This window comes from Notothenia rossii (genome assembly GCF_949606895.1).
Source record: "Notothenia rossii genome assembly, chromosome: 8".
NCBI lineage: Eukaryota > Metazoa > Chordata > Actinopteri > Perciformes > Nototheniidae > Notothenia > Notothenia rossii.
Window position 1 is genome coordinate 8,788,223 of NC_136906.1, and position 18,766 is coordinate 8,806,988.

At 39.9% G+C, this 18,766-nt stretch overlaps 1 protein-coding gene and 1 pseudogene across 4 annotated transcripts; both read right to left on the bottom strand.

The window, feature by feature from the left end:
* Window positions 1-812: 812 nt before the first annotated feature.
* On the bottom strand, window positions 813-16,128 carry LOC307014353 (pleckstrin homology domain-containing family F member 1-like; annotated as a pseudogene). Its single transcript has 2 exons — window positions 15,885-16,128; window positions 813-1,209 (listed from the first exon to the last, which is right to left on the bottom strand). The product of its transcript is annotated as a pleckstrin homology domain-containing family F member 1-like (transcript).
* On the bottom strand, window positions 4,123-12,632 carry LOC307015000 (uncharacterized protein). 3 transcript variants are annotated; one of them, XM_079643313.1, is made up of 7 exons: window positions 12,325-12,632; window positions 10,946-11,035; window positions 8,359-8,523; window positions 7,081-8,067; window positions 6,217-6,375; window positions 6,008-6,103; window positions 4,123-5,168 (listed from the first exon to the last, which is right to left on the bottom strand). In XM_079643313.1, the coding sequence occupies exons 4-7, from the start codon at window positions 8,062-8,064 to the stop codon at window positions 4,866-4,868; spliced, it is 1,542 nt and encodes a 513-aa protein (XP_079499439.1). In that variant the 5' UTR covers window positions 8,065-8,067; window positions 8,359-8,523; window positions 10,946-11,035; window positions 12,325-12,632; the 3' UTR covers window positions 4,123-4,865. The 3 variants fall into 3 exon arrangements, with proteins under 3 accessions (XP_079499439.1, XP_079499440.1, XP_079499438.1); XM_079643314.1 differs by lacking the exon at window positions 8,359-8,523; XM_079643312.1 differs by having other exon boundaries at window positions 8,359-11,035.
* Window positions 16,129-18,766: the final 2,638 nt, after the last annotated feature.

Consider the following 18,766-nt stretch of genomic DNA (forward strand, 5'->3'; position numbering starts at 1 on the left):
GTCCAAACACATTTAAACTTTGCGACAAAGCCGTTTTATTGGCTAACTGGCATAAGGGAAATGTGATTGGTTGACGGACAAAGTATCATTTGTCTGGCTTTGCAATCAAAGAACAAGGTGAAGTTTTAGGTTAGTGTGTGTGTGCAGTATATTAGGAGCATGTACAAGTGTTTTAAGTCTATATACACACACACACACACACACACACACACACACACACACACACACACACACACACACACACACACACACACACACACACACACACACACACACACACACACACACACACACACACACACACACACACACACACACACACACCTCTGTGATTTTAACATATCTACATTTGTGTATTTGTGTGCCCTGTGTGTGTGTGTGTGTGTGTGTGTGTGTTTGTGCCCTGTGTGTGTGTGTGTGTGTCTGTGTGTGTGTGTGTGTGTGTGTGTGTGTGTGTGTGTGCGTGCGTGTGTCTATGTGAGTTTGTGTCTACCCCTCCCCCAATTGTTTGCCCTGTAGAGAGTGTGTAATGTGATATTTTCTTTGTGTAGACGCACCCATCACTAACTGACAAAGGTATTCACACAAACCTTGAACAAGCTTTATTTCCTGATAGGAGCCTGTGACCTAAGATTTTCATTGTCATAACTACTGTAGCTATGCACACGTGACAATACAAGCTTTGCATCTTGAAATGTAGGCTGTCAACCAACAGTAAACAGTTATGGTGTTGTCTGGGCACTGATTGGAGGACGTAACATCCAAAAATAATAAGATTTTAATTTTCTTTTTACTGCTGCCTTTTATGAAATCTAAGAGTACATCTCTTTCTCCTTCTTGTAGCAGAGACTGCACACCCTCGGTCTCTTTGTGGGGTGAATGTGGTCTATCACTGCTCGCTGCATGGAGCATGCATTGCAGAGCAAAAAGCCACATTTCCGGCAGTGGTCTCGGCGTTTGATGTGAGTGAAGTTGTTGAAGCAGCGCATGCATTTGTAGGGGGCTCTATCTGGGATCCATGTTACAGCAAAAGTGGATCCGGGTTGGCTGCTACACGCTGCTGCAGAAGATTTAACGGGCAGTTTCCAATGTGCTCCATCCAGGCCTGCTTTTCTTCGAGCGAATCAAAAGACGACTTGCATGGTGTACGGACCAGCCATTTGTTACTCAATCCCTCCTTGTCTTCCAGGTCCTCTAGCATGATGTCCTCTGGAATGACAGGGAAGATATTTTTAACAGTCCAAAAAACACATGGATACTATGGTGGGGTCAACACGCTTGTCCAGAAAGACTTGAGGCGGATATTTGTCATTTCATTTGAGTTGATTGCTGTTAAATAAACATATATTCTGACTTTATCCATGTGGTATTCAGCTATACTGATAATATAATTTTAAAGGCTTTGGGATAACAACTTTTGAAACTTCTTCAGGTGCATCAATACAACACAGTTAAACAGAAAGTGTTTCAAACATAAAAAAAGTACATTGACCAAACTCAAATGTAATTGGTATTTCCATCATCCCTCTGTGTTTTAAAAGAAACTGGTCTTTTGTCCACACTTATTTACACTAATAGTAAATGAAGATATCCTTTTTTTTATTTCCTCCATAGAAGGGTTGTATTGCTGTCTTTTTCTGGAAAACATTTCTACAATGTAGAACTGTAGAACAACATTGACCAAGCTCAAATGTAATCGGTATTTCCAGAATTGGCGAACTGCAATTTGCTCTTGAGGTAGCATATGGATATGTTGTCATTGTTTTGTTTATCATACTTTAAATTCCATGCGCCTCCATTGTTTTGCTGTTGCAAATATCTTTTGCACGTGAATATAAAGTTACAAAAAGGCAAAACAAAAACAAACACTTCATCACTAAAGCTTCTACGGAGGTACCATCAGATCATCGTTATCTAGATATAGACTAAATGCACTACTTTTTATTTTGTATTTTTGCATTTTATCATACATGTTGCATTGTTGGAGGAGCTCAGGTCAGAATAATTTCATTGCCATTTCTACACTGTAGCTTTGTTCATATGACAATAAAACATTTGAATTGAATCTGTGGGACTAGATCTAGGGTTCTGCTTACCTAGAGGGATGACTTTCTGTTTTTTGTGCCAGCGGCCGTTCAGGATGATTCTGCCGTACACCAGCATGTCTTTGAACAGAAACAAAACTTTAGGCTCTAGCTTCCTACGTCCTTGCTTTATGAGACGACCCTGACCCACCAGAACTCTCCCTGGCTGGGATAGAGGCCTCCTTGCCGGGCCGAATGAAGTCTCAACGGCTTGGATACGCTCACAGTTCTCCTTCTCAAACATTACCAGATCCATCATGGTGAAATCTATGTGTAGCACTGAAATCACAGAAGAGCCATCTCTCACTTGTTTTATACAGGCATGTGTCGCAATCATAGACTGTATATATAAACTATCGTTAAATTATAATGTCTATATATATGAGGCCTTATTCTCATTTGGGGGGGTTTCCCTTTCCTGTAGTGTGTTATAGGTTTGTGTGCATGTAAATGGTCTGGGAACGCTAGAACCCAAAGTTCTTATCCTTGAAATAATTACAGAAATCAAAGACAACAGAAAAGACACTTGTGTTATTAAAGAGGTTTGTTACCATTGAGTAAAAAAAATATAGTGAAAATTAATGAAAGTTAAATATTTGCATTGTATAACTGTAAAGTATTCGAAACACAAACATTTATTGGGCTTATAAAGTCATGAAATCATGAAATCCTGTCAGCAATAAAGGAAGCATTCAGTTATTAGGTTTTGCCCAAAAGCATCACGCATTTTATTTTTTTGTTATTTTTTAAATTAAGATATTTTTTTTAAATCAAGTAATCTGTATATAATGTCAGTATTTTTTAAGTGTGTCTAAGTAGAAACAAATAAACAAATAATGCACTTATAAAACACAATTATATTTTTGTATGAATAAAAACAGAAAAGACTTGTGACCTTTGACTCAAAACAACATAAAGAAAATTATTCAAATTAAATATTTGCATTGTGTAACTATAAAGACCTTAAAGCACAACATTTATTCTGCTTATAAAGTCATAAAGTGGGACAAATTAATTGCATTTTAGGACGAAATCACATGTGACCTTAACGGAATCCCATGTGACCTTAACAAAATCACAAGTGACCTTGACGGAATCACATGTGACCCCAACGGAATGACATCTTCACAGTTGAAAGTAGAATTGGTGACATCATCACGTGACATCACAGGTGGCTTAGATCTTGGCATAGCAAGAGCTTTGGATTCCAGTCAACTCATTCAGTTGTTCAGTTCAGAGCGGTGAGTGGTACATATATTCAGTCAGAGCAAACAAACTTTACAGTTTTCTAGACAAAACACGTATCACGTAGACACATAGATTTGTATCCCTACGCACAACACAAGTCCACAGACAGTGCCATGGAGGGAACAAAGTCAGACCAGAGCAACATGGAGACATCCGACATCCAGAACGATGAGAGTCTCCTGCAGTTTGACGCAGAGACCGTCAAACTGCTGGTGATGAGAGGAGATGAACTCCTTGATTGTGTGACAATCTGGGAGGAAAGATACGGCGCTCTGGAGGAGGAGATGGAAACCAAAGAGGCTCAACACAAGCAGCAGCTACACTGTAAAAAAGAAAAAGTTGAGAAAACTTAAAATATCAAGGCAACATGATGCAAGAGATTTTTGAGTTTTCTCAACTTTTGCCAGCTGTTGTTGACTTAACTAAGGTTTTTAAGTTTTGCCAAGAGTTCTGCCAACTTGGATCTTTTTGTTCACTTTATGAGGATAATACTGTGAGACTAATTAAGAATTTCTTGCTTGAATGCGATGTATTTCTACCTTCACCAAACACAGATTTTTGTGTTGAATTAATAAACAATTTTTCCCATCAATGTCATGTATTTCTACTTTCTTTAAATATAAATATTCTTGTTGTATAAATACACAATTATTCCTCCAATGGCATTCATTCCTTGATTCACCTAACACAAATATTCTTGTTGAATAAATAATACAATTTATTTTGGCTATAATTTTACATTCAAAACTGCTCAATATATGGATAATTAATAATACACACTACAACTGAATGTTGTCAAGATTTTTTTTATTCAGTTTACCAGTGAACAACAGTAAAACCATCATTAATGCATGTGTAAAAAAACAATATACATACTGTTCTATTAGTCTAATATTAACATTTGGAGTGAATCTTCCTCCATGCTGAGAATTTGAAATTGACACTGAACTGAAATGTAAATATTTACATGTGAACAGCCATTCTAGCCATTTGGTTACTTTTTTTTTTGCATATACACATCCAAGCTTAAAGATTACTTAAACTGTAATGTATTTAACAGTTGAAACACTATATGCACCCCTTGGCAACTGCCAAATGATTATATATTCCAGAGGTCAAAGAGATTAACTTGTTTGTTGCAGATTATGAAACGTGCATACTGTTCTATAGTCTAGTAACATTTGGGGTGAATCTTCCTCAATGCTGAGTATTTTAAATCAATGCTAGTCTTACTGAACACGTACTGTATATAATGATTACCCTCCACCCCCCCTCATGGTTGGCGGCTTCTGAATTTACACATTAACACTGAATTACTTTGTGCCATTTGTTGACTTTACATGTGAACAGCCATTTTTCTTGTTTTTTGCATATACACATTCAAGCTTTACTTAACAATAATGAATTTAACAGTTGAAACACTAGACACCCTTTGGCAACTGCTGAATTATTATATAATCCAGAGGTGAAGCATATGAACTTTGTTTTGTTTTACATGAGTGTAACAACAATGCACTTAAACTTCAATAACAGTCACAGTACAAGCTTCGCTTTCAGTGACCTTGTGCGCTGTGAGCATCGAGAGCCACCGAGCGAAAAAAAGATGGTCTGAATTGCCTCAAAGGAGTACCTCATCTGTTTTGGAAAATCAATGTTGAGGGCATACAGGAGGCCGAAGAGGTATGCCATGGCAGTAGAGAGGTTTGGAATATTATGAAGCACAATGTCCCCTTCCAACACAACCGCCTGGTCTCGCACAGTGTTGTCGGCTTCATCATGTAGCACAGAGAGGATGGCAACAGATGCACCTTGCACTGGTGCCAAAATGTCGGTGTCCTGAGGAAGGAGAACAGGTACATTATTAAGAGCTTAGAAAAAGTAAGACAGTAGAAAGAGTGATTTTATGAAAAAAAAAATATGTGTGAATTCTGAAAAGGTTAATGCTAAAGCTGAAAAGTATAACTTGTAAGCAGAGATGATTGGCTTCATAACGGCTAAAAGAAGTTGAAATGTTAAAAAAAAGGCAGAAGAACATGGGCAGCTATAAACTGAAATCTGACAGCCAATGAAAACTGCTAAAGCCAAGAATAGATTTAGTAGTTTAAGGAGGGTGATTTACATGAAGTAAACAAGTTGGTGTAAAGGAAGTAGTGAAGCTGTGCAAAGAGCCCATTGTAACAATGGTTCTGCTTTTAAAACAAACAAAAATGACAGCCAAAAAAAGCCTTACTCTTAGAGGATCATCTTTCAAATTTTGTCTCTCAGCTTTCAAATTAATGATTTGTTTAAGAAAGATTAAAAAAAATAAAAAAACATTCAGACTAAATACATTTATACTGATGAAATTAATTATTTAGTACCACGCTATACTAATTTGCCATTTAACTTGTGGAGGTATTAACCAGAAAAAATAAATCTCTTTCTTTAATCAATGTAACCCACCAACCTTGTGCTGAAACACCACCCAAAATGACCAACTGTTCCCCTCAGCAGAAAAAAAGGGATCTGAAGTGGAAAAGTCCAACCCTCACCCCAAAATCATCTGGACTGATAAACTGCCCTGGGGAGGTGTACTTACATTTTGGATTAACTACTCCTTAAAAACATCTTGTGAGAATAAGTAATTAGCTGCATGACCTGAATTATTTGTCTTTCCTGCAGTTACTTTTACTTACCAAGCACTTCAGGAAAAACGTGGTTGCATCTTCGCGGAGGTAGATAGGCAGGCCTCTCAGTGCTGCTGTTTTCCGGTGGGACACAATGTCGGATGTCTAAAAGTGGAAAACATAAGTAGTTCAATTAGTATAGTACTGTAATGTTGTCATTCCTAATAAGTATATTCATGCTCTTCTAAAACTGCCAGGCAAAAGAGCAGTTCACTGACCTGATCATCAAGTTGATCAAGGAGGTCCTCCATCTCCTGACCAAAAGCTCCTTTCTTAGACCTGTAGATTTTCAGCAGGCCAGGCCCAAACTTGTCAAGGGATGCATTGAAAGTCCCCAGGAGGTCTTTGCTCGTGATACGATGAAATTCCTTAGATATCTTAACAAGAAAACCAAAAAAATATTATCAATTTTCAAACCATAATGTCAGAATTTCTTACAGGAAGTTCCTGGGTAACTTGTTATGAGTCTGCACCATGTTAAATATCTGACCATTTTTCTGTGACCTGTGAAAAAGTGGATTACATACTAAAATGCACCACAGGAAATAAAGAACCTCATTTTTAACCATGGATTTTGAGGATTAAAAATTAAATAAAAAGGGTGACTATGCCACATCCATAAATTGCAGAAAGTGAATTACTCCTTGGAAGACATAAAAAAAAAACACACATTCTTACCTGATTAAACATTTTACTTTTGTCTTCTTGTTATTATTGCAATTTATTTCTACTGTTTAGACAAGCAAGTAAAAAAGGATGTTACCATGACAGTTTCAACTGAGACGTCGTCGTCTTCATCAGAGGTGTCATCCAACGTTCTGCTGATGTGTCATTCATCAGCTGGCCTCTGGTCTCTGAAGGAGGGAATCCCAGGTATGTCATACCTGGGATTCCTTCCTCCAGAGACCACCCAGGATGGAAGGTGCGTGGCCAACTCGGCAGACCAGCTGGTAAATGACACGTCAGCAGCACGTTGGATGACGCTTCTGAGGAAGAATGAAGTCTCAGTAGAAAATGTCAACATAACATCTTCTTTTACTCGCTTGTCTGAACAGTAGAAATAAAAAAGAATAGATCCTTACCTCTTCACAAGAAAACAGAGCAGGCCACCTTTCCTGGATCTCAGATACCATCGGCTGACACTCTACCACCTCCCTTCGCCTGAGGGAAAACGTCAGCTCCATCTTCTGTTCTATCAATGTTGTGTTCCTGTTCTTCTTCTTCATTTCATCGACCAGAGATACTCTTTCCTCTTCAAGGGTAGAATCATCATGGTGTTGTGGGTAATCTGGCACATGATTGACCTCTCCACGTTTGGGCTTTTTCAGGGTAAATGGACTGTCATCTTCCCCTCCACCTTTTCTTTTCTTGTTTACATTTACCTCATTGCATCCTGCCTGGCGAAGCTTTGACCTGTAGTTTCCAAGTTTGTACTTGATACTTGTTCTCCATCCCTCGTAGCCTGTGACGCCAAATGGCTCTTTCAGACATGGATACTTCTGAATGAGCGCAGCGGCAACTGACTCAAGCTCATCTTTCTCAGGGTAGCTTTTGATTTCAAAAATTGCTTGTGCAATTTTATCCAATATCTCCATCTTCATGTCTCTTGTCACTTCAACGCCCTTCTTTGTCTTTTCATGTGTGTCATTGGCCTTAGACAATTTCAGCTCCACATCATATGCAAACTTGGGGATTGGGAATGGAGATGGCCACTCTGCGACTTGCCTTAATGTGGTCTGGATAGAATCGGTCCAACTAGGCCTGAAATCCTCAGAGTGAACACTGATTGTGTCCTGAGAGGAGACTGAACTAGTGGATTGGTTAAGTGGAGACAAATCACAGTTCCACATGACATGCAAGACTGCACGCACAGCTGGTAATTCTGACATCTCTGTTAAGTTGCAGAGTGCATTTCCAAACTCCGGATCCTCAAACTGTAGTGAGAAATCTTCTTGAAGATTGAGTCTCTCTTTAAGCATATTAATCAGGCCCTCCACAGATGTTGGGACTTCTGGAAGCTGGATTCGCCGGGCATCTCTGGAGGAAAGAACGACCCGAAGTAACATAGTCTGAAAAGAGGGGAGAGAGAAAAGTGGGAGAAAATGATTAGTCAAACCTAATTAGAAGACAGATTACACCAATGTTGTAGAAAGCTGAAAATTTGAATTTACACAAATTGGGCCCTTCTGGTCCCAAACAGCAAATACAGTTTTTTTTTATGTTGAGATAATCCCAGTGTCCTCATATGAGGACATCATTTTTTGCAAAAACTACTTCCTGTACAAAGACAAACTTTAGGTATTGTACTTATTAGGTCCTACTTATCCCAGATAGCAAGGAGAAATAAAAAAAATGCACACCAGAAAAAACGCTCGGTCTCAGGAGGTTAATGGAGAAGGAATGTCCTCGGAGTCACCATAAGCTTCCCACCAACTGTGTACGCTGCTAGAGGATGGTAATCCGTCAGCACATCTGGATCCAGGACAAGAAGGTCTGCACAGGTGTTTTCAACAAGTTCATAGGACCTGTAATGTTCCATGTACCAAGAAGAAAGTTTTTTACAAATGAATGCCACCTCCTCTGCATTGACAAGAATGTTTGCAATCTTATGGAACTCAGGGAGGCCACTGCACTGCCCAGAAGACAAAATCATGCCTGCCGCATACTGTGTCCCATCCAGGTGAACCGTTTTAGACAGGGACACACTGTCTAGATGTGGGTACTTCTTCTGTATTTCATACTTGAGAGATGGATCCAATTCTGAAACCCTGACCACCTTCACATTTTCAACATACAGTTTTGGCTTGAAAAGGATCCCACTGTCCAGGTGGTAGGCTATCATTTGCTGATGTTTCGTGGACAGAGTGAGCAGCACATTTTTCCAGTTGCGAGTGTCATGGACAACCTTTTTAAAGTAGCTATGCTTAGCCTCATATCGCATTGTCCATAATTCAATCAAAGGCCCATAGCAGCGAATAAGTTGCGGGTAGTGGTCGATAAAATGATGTTTCGGCCTCAGTCTGAACTCTGGAAAGGTACTGGTGAGCAACTTGCGATGATCGAGTAGTTTATAAGATAAATAACACAGTGCTTCTTCAGAAAGCCTACTTGACACAACAATGTCAAGAATTTCCTTGAGGTCCATTAAAATCACCCAAGCTGGCTCCTGTTCTGGTATCTTGCGTCCAATCACAAAAGGAAGTAAACGAAGCAGTGTCCAGTTTTCATGCCCGTTTCCCCCCACTGTCCCCTTTTCAAAGCTTGCTTTTGGAATTTTGTGGGGCTTGTTTACTTTGTCTTCATACTTGTAGGGAAATGATGTTATGCAGTCATTTAACTCATCAAATGTAATAAAGCGTTTTGAAATCAGATTTTTCAAACATAAGGATAATTCCACAGGGATGACCCCTTCCAAAAGATCATGCAACAGATCTGGAGGAAATCCAGTTATTGGGTGAAAAAACAAGAGATGTTTGCCCAGTACACATTCACTTTTGACCCCCTTAACACTTTTGAGGTTGCCCCCCTGCTTAAGCTCTTCCAGAAACAAGTTATGCTGATCAACACTTCTCAATTGAAAATCATTAACCTCAGTGGTTGCAATTTGGCCCCGACTAATCAAACAAAACCGACAGAAATTTTCAACATTAAAACTTTCAGAAAAGCCAGCAAGACCATGCGCACCGAGGTTGTCAGCACATACACAATACACAGTGCTTTTAACAAACTGGCCCACAACTTCAACAAAAATTCCCTCTTGTTCTAGGCACTTTATATCTTTAAGCAATGGCTCAAGAAACTTTTCATAACCATATTTTTTTATGTCTACACTTTTACCCAAGACAGCCAACTGAATTGAAGTGAGACTCGATCTGAACCTGGCTGGTAAATTTAGAACCACCCAATATACTGCCGTAATCTTATGAACTTTTCTAGAGGTCCCCAATGGATTACACACTTCAAATTCATCAATGTATAATCCCAAACTGATACAAGTGTTTTGTTCTCCCAGTAGCTTATTCTCCTTGTAATACTTGCCGTCTTGAAAAGACTTAAAGTGCCCAGATAAAGCTTCTTGATTAAATACAATTTTGTCAAAAAAATCTGTACACCCAAGTAAAGTCTCAAGTACCTTAGTGACAGATATATATACAAAAGAGTTTTTATGGGCTGCGTTGTACAGATATTCTGTGGGTTCGATAACAGGAAAGTGCCCTTTGAAGTATATATTCCTTCTGTGATCTGTAGATAGGGAACCTTTCTCTGATATTGTTAAAAGGAGTGGATTAGTTTGAGCTATAGCACTTGAAATTTCTTGCAAAACACAATCATTTACTTCAATTTTATGTTTAGAAAGGATCTCTTTGACACTGTTGAAAGTTTGAGTGTTAGAGAAAGACAGCAGGTTATGCAAATGTTCTACAATCTTTTGTGTTGCACTTCGAGAAACGTGCAACACAGTTTGCATAGACAAAAAGAGAGAGGCTAATTTGTGCTCAAGTGTCTCACTATCTACATCCTCCACAGTATCTACAACCTCATTTAGTCCCACAACATCATGAGCTGATGTCCCTGCTTCACTATCAGCTTGTTCACCATCAATTATCTCATCTTCAGTAACAGTTCTTTGTATTGTTCGGAAATCCTTAAGTGTCCAGTTTTTATGGTTTCGACTTTTGTGAGAACTGAAGGTTGGGCGAGTGTTTGTTTTAAAGGTACACCTTAGAAAGGGACATTGTACAGTTTCTCTGTTCTTTAAATGATGTCCGAGATGGTTCCAAAACGTTTTTTCACTGCAAATCTCTTTAAAATCACACAACTCGCAGTGAAATGTTACACACTCCTGGATTTTCACTGACGCGTGTGATCTCGAGAGGTGTGATCTCAATGATCCAAGTGTTTTAAATACACAAACACAGTTGGTGTGTGTGCAAGGCCAGTGTGCACCTTGACCGTGGCGAAGGCGAAGATGTTTCAAGAGGGTCACTTGACTGGAGCTGGAGAATTTACAAAGCCGGCACTGCATGGAATCCACCACTGAAACACAAGAGACACAAATAGCATGAATAGCATTTTCACAACAGCCTCTACACGTAATTTAAGATAGAATACTGATATGAAAAACTTAAAAGTTAGTCTGATAATAATTATTGTAATAACACCAAGCTGTACTGGTCTGAAAGCCAACTGCAACAGCCGTTATATAAAAAAATAAATAAAACAACCATACATAACACAGAAGGAATCCCTTGTTGCAGGAGCTAAATAGCCTACATCAACAAGCCAAAAATAGAGACAAGGAAAAAGTCTATTGGGAATTGTCTTTCATTCATGAATATAATCTGTAAATTAATTTTAAAATGTAAATTTGATTTTAAATTATAACTAGGCCTATGACAAGCAACAAAAATGCAAACATGAATTCAAACATTTGTTTTTAAAAACACCAACCATAACCATGTTATAACTTCATAAAATAAAACAACATTTAAAATAATGCATTCTGATCGGTACATTGTAAAACATTATTGATGTAAATGTGGTGATTTCTGTACAGCGCTGCTCCTCTCCTCCTTCACACAGCTTTAACTTACTCTTGATTCAAACTAATGCAGCTGCCCAATTGTTAGATTACACCAGTGAGACCAACAGCCTATCTCCTAAAAAAGAATCGAGCAACCCGGCGACAAACCTCTAAAAACCTGCGGATGAGTTAATTAACGACCGTTACCACCCCGGCAGAACTACGTAGTTCGGCCGGCCAACGGAGCTCTCCAGGCGGCTTGCTGCCTCTGCGAGGTCCCCCACCTCGGGGGGGCCTTGCCACAACGTGGAGGTTCTCAACTTCGGAGCAAACTTCTAAACAGCCGTCATTTAGACAAACTAACCGCACAATGGGGATCTAAACCCTTACTTTCTCGCATGAAAAATTATTAAAACTTTAAAAAGTGACGAAATAACAGCGCTACAGCAGAAAATAAAACAACAAGTAATGGCGGCGCCGCGGAGAGGTCGCGATAAACGAACACCATCGTTTGCCGCCTTGTTTAACTTACCCAGTGTTGCACCGGATAAAAAATGCACAACGTTGGCTTTTCATAATGAATATAGTTCCCGAATTACTTACACCACTGAAATGACAGCCCACATGCCTGCATAGCTACATAGCTGCATAGCTGCATAGCTACCCCATGTGAAAGCGTCTGCATGACGACGAGGCGCATGCGAAAAAGTTACCAACAACAACAGACAATGACCCTACAGTAAAAACAAAGTCAACCATGCACTAATTCAGCGTGATGGAAGTAAAAACACGCTTATCTTACCTGCTGGAGCGAAAGTTTGGCCAGCTCCCACCACGCGGTTTCTGCTCCACAAAATGTCGGACGGGCACACCTTCAGCAAAGCGCGGTTCAAACTGGTCCAGGCTTGTGTGCGCATGCGCAAAAGAGCAAATGACGGAGTTGGCCCAACTCAACTCAAAAATCTGCTTATAGATTTACAATTTCTTGTTGAGCTGACTTAAAAATAGTAGTTAAGTCAACAATGGGAAAAATTTGCTGGGCAGACAAGAGTTTATAGATTACTTATTGCAAAGCCATATTTCTGAGTCAGTTTAATTTCAAAATTGTAATGAGATCAACAATTGCTAGTTATCGTTTTTACAGTGTAGAGGAGAACCTGGTGACCATAAACCTGCTGAAAAGAAGAGAGGAAGAACTCCTTCAGAGCCAGGACAAGTCCACCAAGGACCTGGCTGAGAAACAACAGAGCTGGGAGAGTGGAAAACAAGGCATGAAGTATGTAGTGGACGAGAAAAACTACCAGGCCGCTAGAAACCACACCTTGGAGACGGAAAAACAAAAGATGGAGTTGAAATTGAAACAGGTGATGAAGCACAACACTTACCAGACCTGCAAGATCAAAGTCATGGAGAAGGAAGTCCAACAGTTGGTCGACCAGTTGGAAAAGCAGGGAGAAAAGATCCCAGAAGACCAACAACCGATGGAGACCAAACTAAAAGAGATTTCTCAGGAAAAGGACGACCTGGCCAAGAAGAACCTGAGCTGTGAGACTGAGCTCAAACAGGTGGAGGCCAAATTGAAACAGGTGGAGGAGGAGAACGAGCATCTGGCAAAGAACAACAAAAGCTGGGAGACGGATGTCAAACAGCTGAAAGACCAGATGAGAGAGAAGGAGGACAAGTTCTCCAAAGACCTGGCTGAAGAACACCTGAGCTGCGAAACCAAGGTTCATTTGATGGAGACCAAATTTCAAGAGGAAGAGAAGAAGAAGGACAACCTGGTTCTGAAAACGCTGATCGGGGAGATAGTGGTTCAGGCCAAATTAGAAAAGGCCAAGGAATCCATAAATATCCTGATCAAGGAAAACAAGAGCTGGGAGTTCGATTTCAAACAGAAGGACATGAAAGTCCAGCAGCTGGAGAACGACTTGGATGAGCAAGAGAAAAAGTTCTCTGAAGATTTTGCCGAAAAACACCAGAGCTGGGAGAATCAGCTAAAACAGGTGGAGGCTAAATGCAAACAGGTGCAGAAGCAGAAGAATCATTTGGCCAAGATGAAAAAAAGCTGGGAGACGGATGTCAAGCAGCTTAAAGACCAGATGAGAGAGAAGGAGGACAAGTTCTCCAAAGACCTGGCTGAAGAACACCTGAGCTGCGAAACCAAGGTTCATTGGATTGAGACCAAATTTCAAGAGGAAGAGAAGAAGAATGACATCCTGGTTCACAACAACCTGATCGGGAAGTCTGAATTGAAAGTGGTTCAGGCACAATTAGAACAGACCAAGGAAACCATGAGTAACCTGGTCAAGAAAAACCAGAGCAATGTCAAACAGAATGACATGAAAGTCCAGCAGCTGGAGAACGACCTGGATGAGCAGGACAAAAAGTTCTTTGAAGATTTGGAAGAAAATCTTCAGAGCTGGGCGACTCAGCTAAAACAGGTGCAGAAGCAGAAGAATCATTTGGCCAAGATGAAAAAAAGCTGGGAGACGGAAGTCAAGCAGCTGAAAGACCAGATGAGAGAGAAGGAGGACAAGTTCTCAGAAGACCTGGCCCAGAAACACCAGCGCTGGGAAACCAAGGCTAGTTTGATGGAGACACAATTGAAAGAGGCGAAGGAGGAGAAGGACGACCTCGCTCAGACGCAACTGAGCTGGGAAGCTAAGGAGAAGAAGATGGAGGACGAAAAGACACTTCTGGAGGACCTCTGTCTTCACAGGAAGAATAAGAGCAGAGGATTCTTCGCTCGCAGGAGGGCGACTGAGGAAAGGGACGTCATTTTGCAGAAAATGCTACGCAAGATGCAAGAGAAGGAGATGAGAAAGAAAGCAAAGGGGGAGAAAGAGGAGAAGGAGGAGGCTGGACGTCAGTAGCTGCCTTTTCCTCTCTTCTTTCTCTCCTCCATTTCCCCTCACCTCCTTCCTCCTACCTCACCCCCTTACTGCCTTCCCCTTTTCATACTCAGGGTTTTCTCCTGGAGCTCAGGTTTTCCCACAATCTGTATAATAGATGTAAAAAAAAACTCACTATTAAGTCCCTCCCCCATTGACTGTACTTCCTGCTACCTCACCCTCTCTCTTTCTCCCTCCATCACCCCCTCCCTTCCTTCCAATTTTCATATTTAGTGTTTTTTAGTTGTGTTTAGACTTCATTTTAAAATAAAATGTTACTTAAATGTATTTTGTGTATGCCCCACTGTGTAAACATATACGGTATATATTCATTACTTTATGACATTTAGGTTACTAAAGTACCGGTATCTGTTCTATTTGTGATTTAAACAACTTTGAATTTAATAAATACAATAATAGACTATTTTTGTACAGTTCTTGGTGTTTCTACTTTTGGGTTCAATTACATTGTTTTGTTTTTGTTGTTTTTCAAAAAATGTGTGGGTTTCATAAGAGCTGTTAAAGTATTCAAAGCTCAGGGTTTAAATGTAAACATTATTTAATGTATTTATGAATTACATTTTGTTGGGTTGGAGCAATGTGCTGCTGCTGGTCTCTCTATAATGAGGGGAAGTTTCTGCTTTATGCTGATGATGGTGTTCTCTACTGTCTCAAACTGAATGAGTTGAGTTGATTGCTGTTAAATAAACATATATTCTGACTTTATCCATGTGGTATTCAGCTATACTGATAATATAATTGTAAAGGCTTTGGGATAACAACTTTTGAAAGTTCTTCAGGTGCATCAATACAACACAGTTAAACAGAAAGTGTTTCAAACATTAAAAAAGGAAATTGACCAAACTCAAATGTAATTGGTATTTCCATCATCCCCCTGTGTTTTAAAAGAAACTGTTCTTTTATCCACACTTATTTACACTAATAGTAAATTAAGATATGCTTTTTTTTATTTCTTCCATAGAAGGGTTGTATTGCTGTCTTTTTCTGGAAAACATTTCTACAATGTAGAACTGTAGAACAACATTGACCAAGCTCAAATGTAATCGGTATTTCCAGAATTGGCGAACTGCAATTTGCTCTTGAGGTAGCATGTGGATATGTTGTCATTGTTTTGTGCATCATACTTTAAATTCCATGCACCTCCATTGTTTTGTTGTTGCAGATATCTTTTGCACGTGAATATAAAGTTACAAAAAGGCAAAACAAAAACAAACACTTCATCGTTAAAGCTTCTACGGAGGTACCATCCGATCATCGTTATCTAGATATAGACTAAATGCACTACTTTTTATTTTGTATTTTTGTATTTTATCATACATGTTGCATTGTTGGAGGAGCTCAGGTCAGAATAATTTCATTGCCATTTCTACACTGTAGCTTTGTTCATATGACAATTAAACCTCAAAAACCTAATTTGAATCTGTCGGACTAGATCTAGGGTTCTGCTTACCTAGAGGGATGACTTTCTGTTTTTTGTGCCAGCGGCCGTTCAGGATGATGCTGCCGTACACCAGCATGTCGTTGAACAGAAACAAAACTTTAGGCTCTGGCTTCCTACGTCCTTGCTTTATGAGACGACCCTGACCCACCAGAACTCTCCCTGGCTGGGATAGAGGCTTCCCTGCCGGGCCGAATGAAGTCTCAACGGCTTGGATACGCTCACAGTTCTCCTTCTCAAACGTTACCAGATCCATCATGATGAAATCTATGTGTAGCACTGAAATCACAGAAGAGCCATCTCTCACTTGTTTTATACAGGCATGCGTCACAATCATAGACTGTATATATAAACTATTGTTAAGTTATAATTATAATGTCTATATATATGAGGCCTTATTCTCATTTGGGGGGTTTTCCCTTTCCTGTAGTGTGTTATAGGTTTCTGTGCATGTAAATGGTCTGGGAATGCTAGAACCCAAAGTTCTAATCCTTGAAATAATTACAGAAATCAAAGACAACAGAAAAGACACTTGTGCTATCAAAGAGGTTTGTTACCATTGAGTAAAAAAAATATAGAGAAAATTAATGAAAGTTAAATATTTGCATTGTGTAACTGTAAAGTATTCGAAACACAAACATTTATTGGGCTTATAAAGTCATGAAATCATGAAATCCTGTCAGCAATAAAGGAAGCATTCAGTTTTTAGGTTTTGCCCAAAGGCATCACGCATTTTATTTTTTTGTTATTTTTTAAATTAAGATTTTTCTTTTAAATCAAGTAATTTGTATATAATGTCAGTAGTTTTTAAGTGTGTCTAAGTAGAAACAAACAAATAAATAATGCACTTATAAAACACAATTATATTTTTGTATGAATAAAAACAGAAAAGACTTGTGACCTTTGACTCAAAACAACATAAAGAAAATTATTCAAATTAAATATTTGCATTGTGTAACTATAAAGACCTTAAAGCACAACATTTATTCTGCTTATAAAGTCATAAAGTAGGACAAATTAATTGCATTTTACGACGAAATCACATGTGACCTTAACGGAATCCCATGTGACCTTAACGAAATCCCTTGTGACCTTGACGGAATCACATGTGACCCCAACGGAATGACATCTTCACAGTTGAAAGTAGAATTGGTGACATCATCACGTGACATCACAGGTGGCTTAGATCTTGGCATAGCAAGAGCTTTGGATTCCAGTCAACTCATTCAGTTGTTCAGTTCAGAGCGGTGAGTGGTACACATATTCAGTCAGAGCAAACAAACTTTACAGTTTTCTAGACAAAACACGTATCAAGTAGACACATAGATTTGTATCCCTACGCACAACACAAGTCCACAGACAGTGCCATGGAGGGAACAAAGTCAGACCAGAGCAACATGGAGACATCCGACATCCAGAAGGATGAGAGTCTCCTGCAGTTTGACGCAGAGACCGTAAAACTGCTGGTGATGAGAGGAGATGAACTCCTTGATTGTGTGACAATCTGGGAGGAAAGATACGGCGCTCTGGAGGAGGAGATGGAAACCAAAGAGGCTCAACACAAGCAGCAGCTAGAGGAGAACCTGGTGACCATACACCTGCTGAAAAGAAGAGAGGAAGAACTCCTTCAGAGACAGGAAAAGTCCACCAAGGACCTGGCTGAGAAACAACAGAGCTGGGAGAGTGGAAAACAAGGCATGAAGTATGTAGTGGACGAGAAAAACTACCAGGCCGCTAGAAACCACACCTTGGAGACGGAAAAACAAAAGATGGAGTTGAAATTGAAACAGGTGATGAAGCACAACACTTACCAGACCTGTAAGATCAAAGTCATGGAGAAGGAAGTCCAACAGTTGGTCGACCAGTTGGAAAAGCTGGGAGAAAAGATCCCAGAAGACCAACAACCGATGGAGACCAAACTAAAAGAGATTTCTCAGGAAAAGGACGACCTGGCCAAGAAGAACCTGAGCTGTGAGACTGAGCTCAAACAGGTGGAGGCCAAATTGAAACAGGTGGAGGAGGAGAACGAGCATCTGGCAAAGAACAACAAAAGCTGGGAGACGGATATCAAACAGCTGAAAGACCAGATGAGAGAGAAGGAGGACAAGTTCTCCAAAGACCTGGCTGAAGAACACCTGAGCTGCGAAACCAAGGTTCATTAGATGGAGACCAAATTTCAAGAGGAAGAGAAGAAGAAGGACAACCTGGTTCTGAAAACGCTGATCGGGGAGACAGTGGTTCAGGCCAAATTAGAAAAGGCCAAGGAATCCATAAATATCCTGATCAAGGAAAACAAGAGCTGGGAGTTCGATTTCAAACAGAAGGACATGAAAGTCCAGCAGCTGGAGAACGACTTGGATGAGCAAGAGAAAAAGTTCTCTGAAGATTTTGCCGAAAAACACCAGAGCTGGGAGAATCAGCTAAAACAGGTGGAGGCTAAATGCAAACAGGTGCAGAAGCAGAAGAATCATTTGGCCAAGATGAAAAAAAGCTGGGAGACGGATGTCAAGCAGCTGAAAGACCAGATGAGAGAGAAGGAGGACAAGTTCTCCAAAGACCTGGCTGAAGAACACCTGAGCTGCGAAACCAAGGTTCATTTGATTGAGACCAAATTTCAAGAGGAAGAGAAGAAGAATGACATCCTGGTACACAAAAACCTGATCGGGAAGTCTGAATTGAAAGTGGTTCAGACACAATTAGAACAGACCAAGGAAACCATGAGGAACCTGGTCAAGAAAAACCAGAGCAATGTCAAACAGAATGACATGAAAGTCCAGCAGCTGGAGAACGACCTGGATGAGCAGGACAAAAAGTTATTTGAAGATTTGGAAGAAAAACTTCAGAGCTGGGCGACTCAGCTAAAACAGGTGCAGAAGCAGAAGAATCATTTGGCC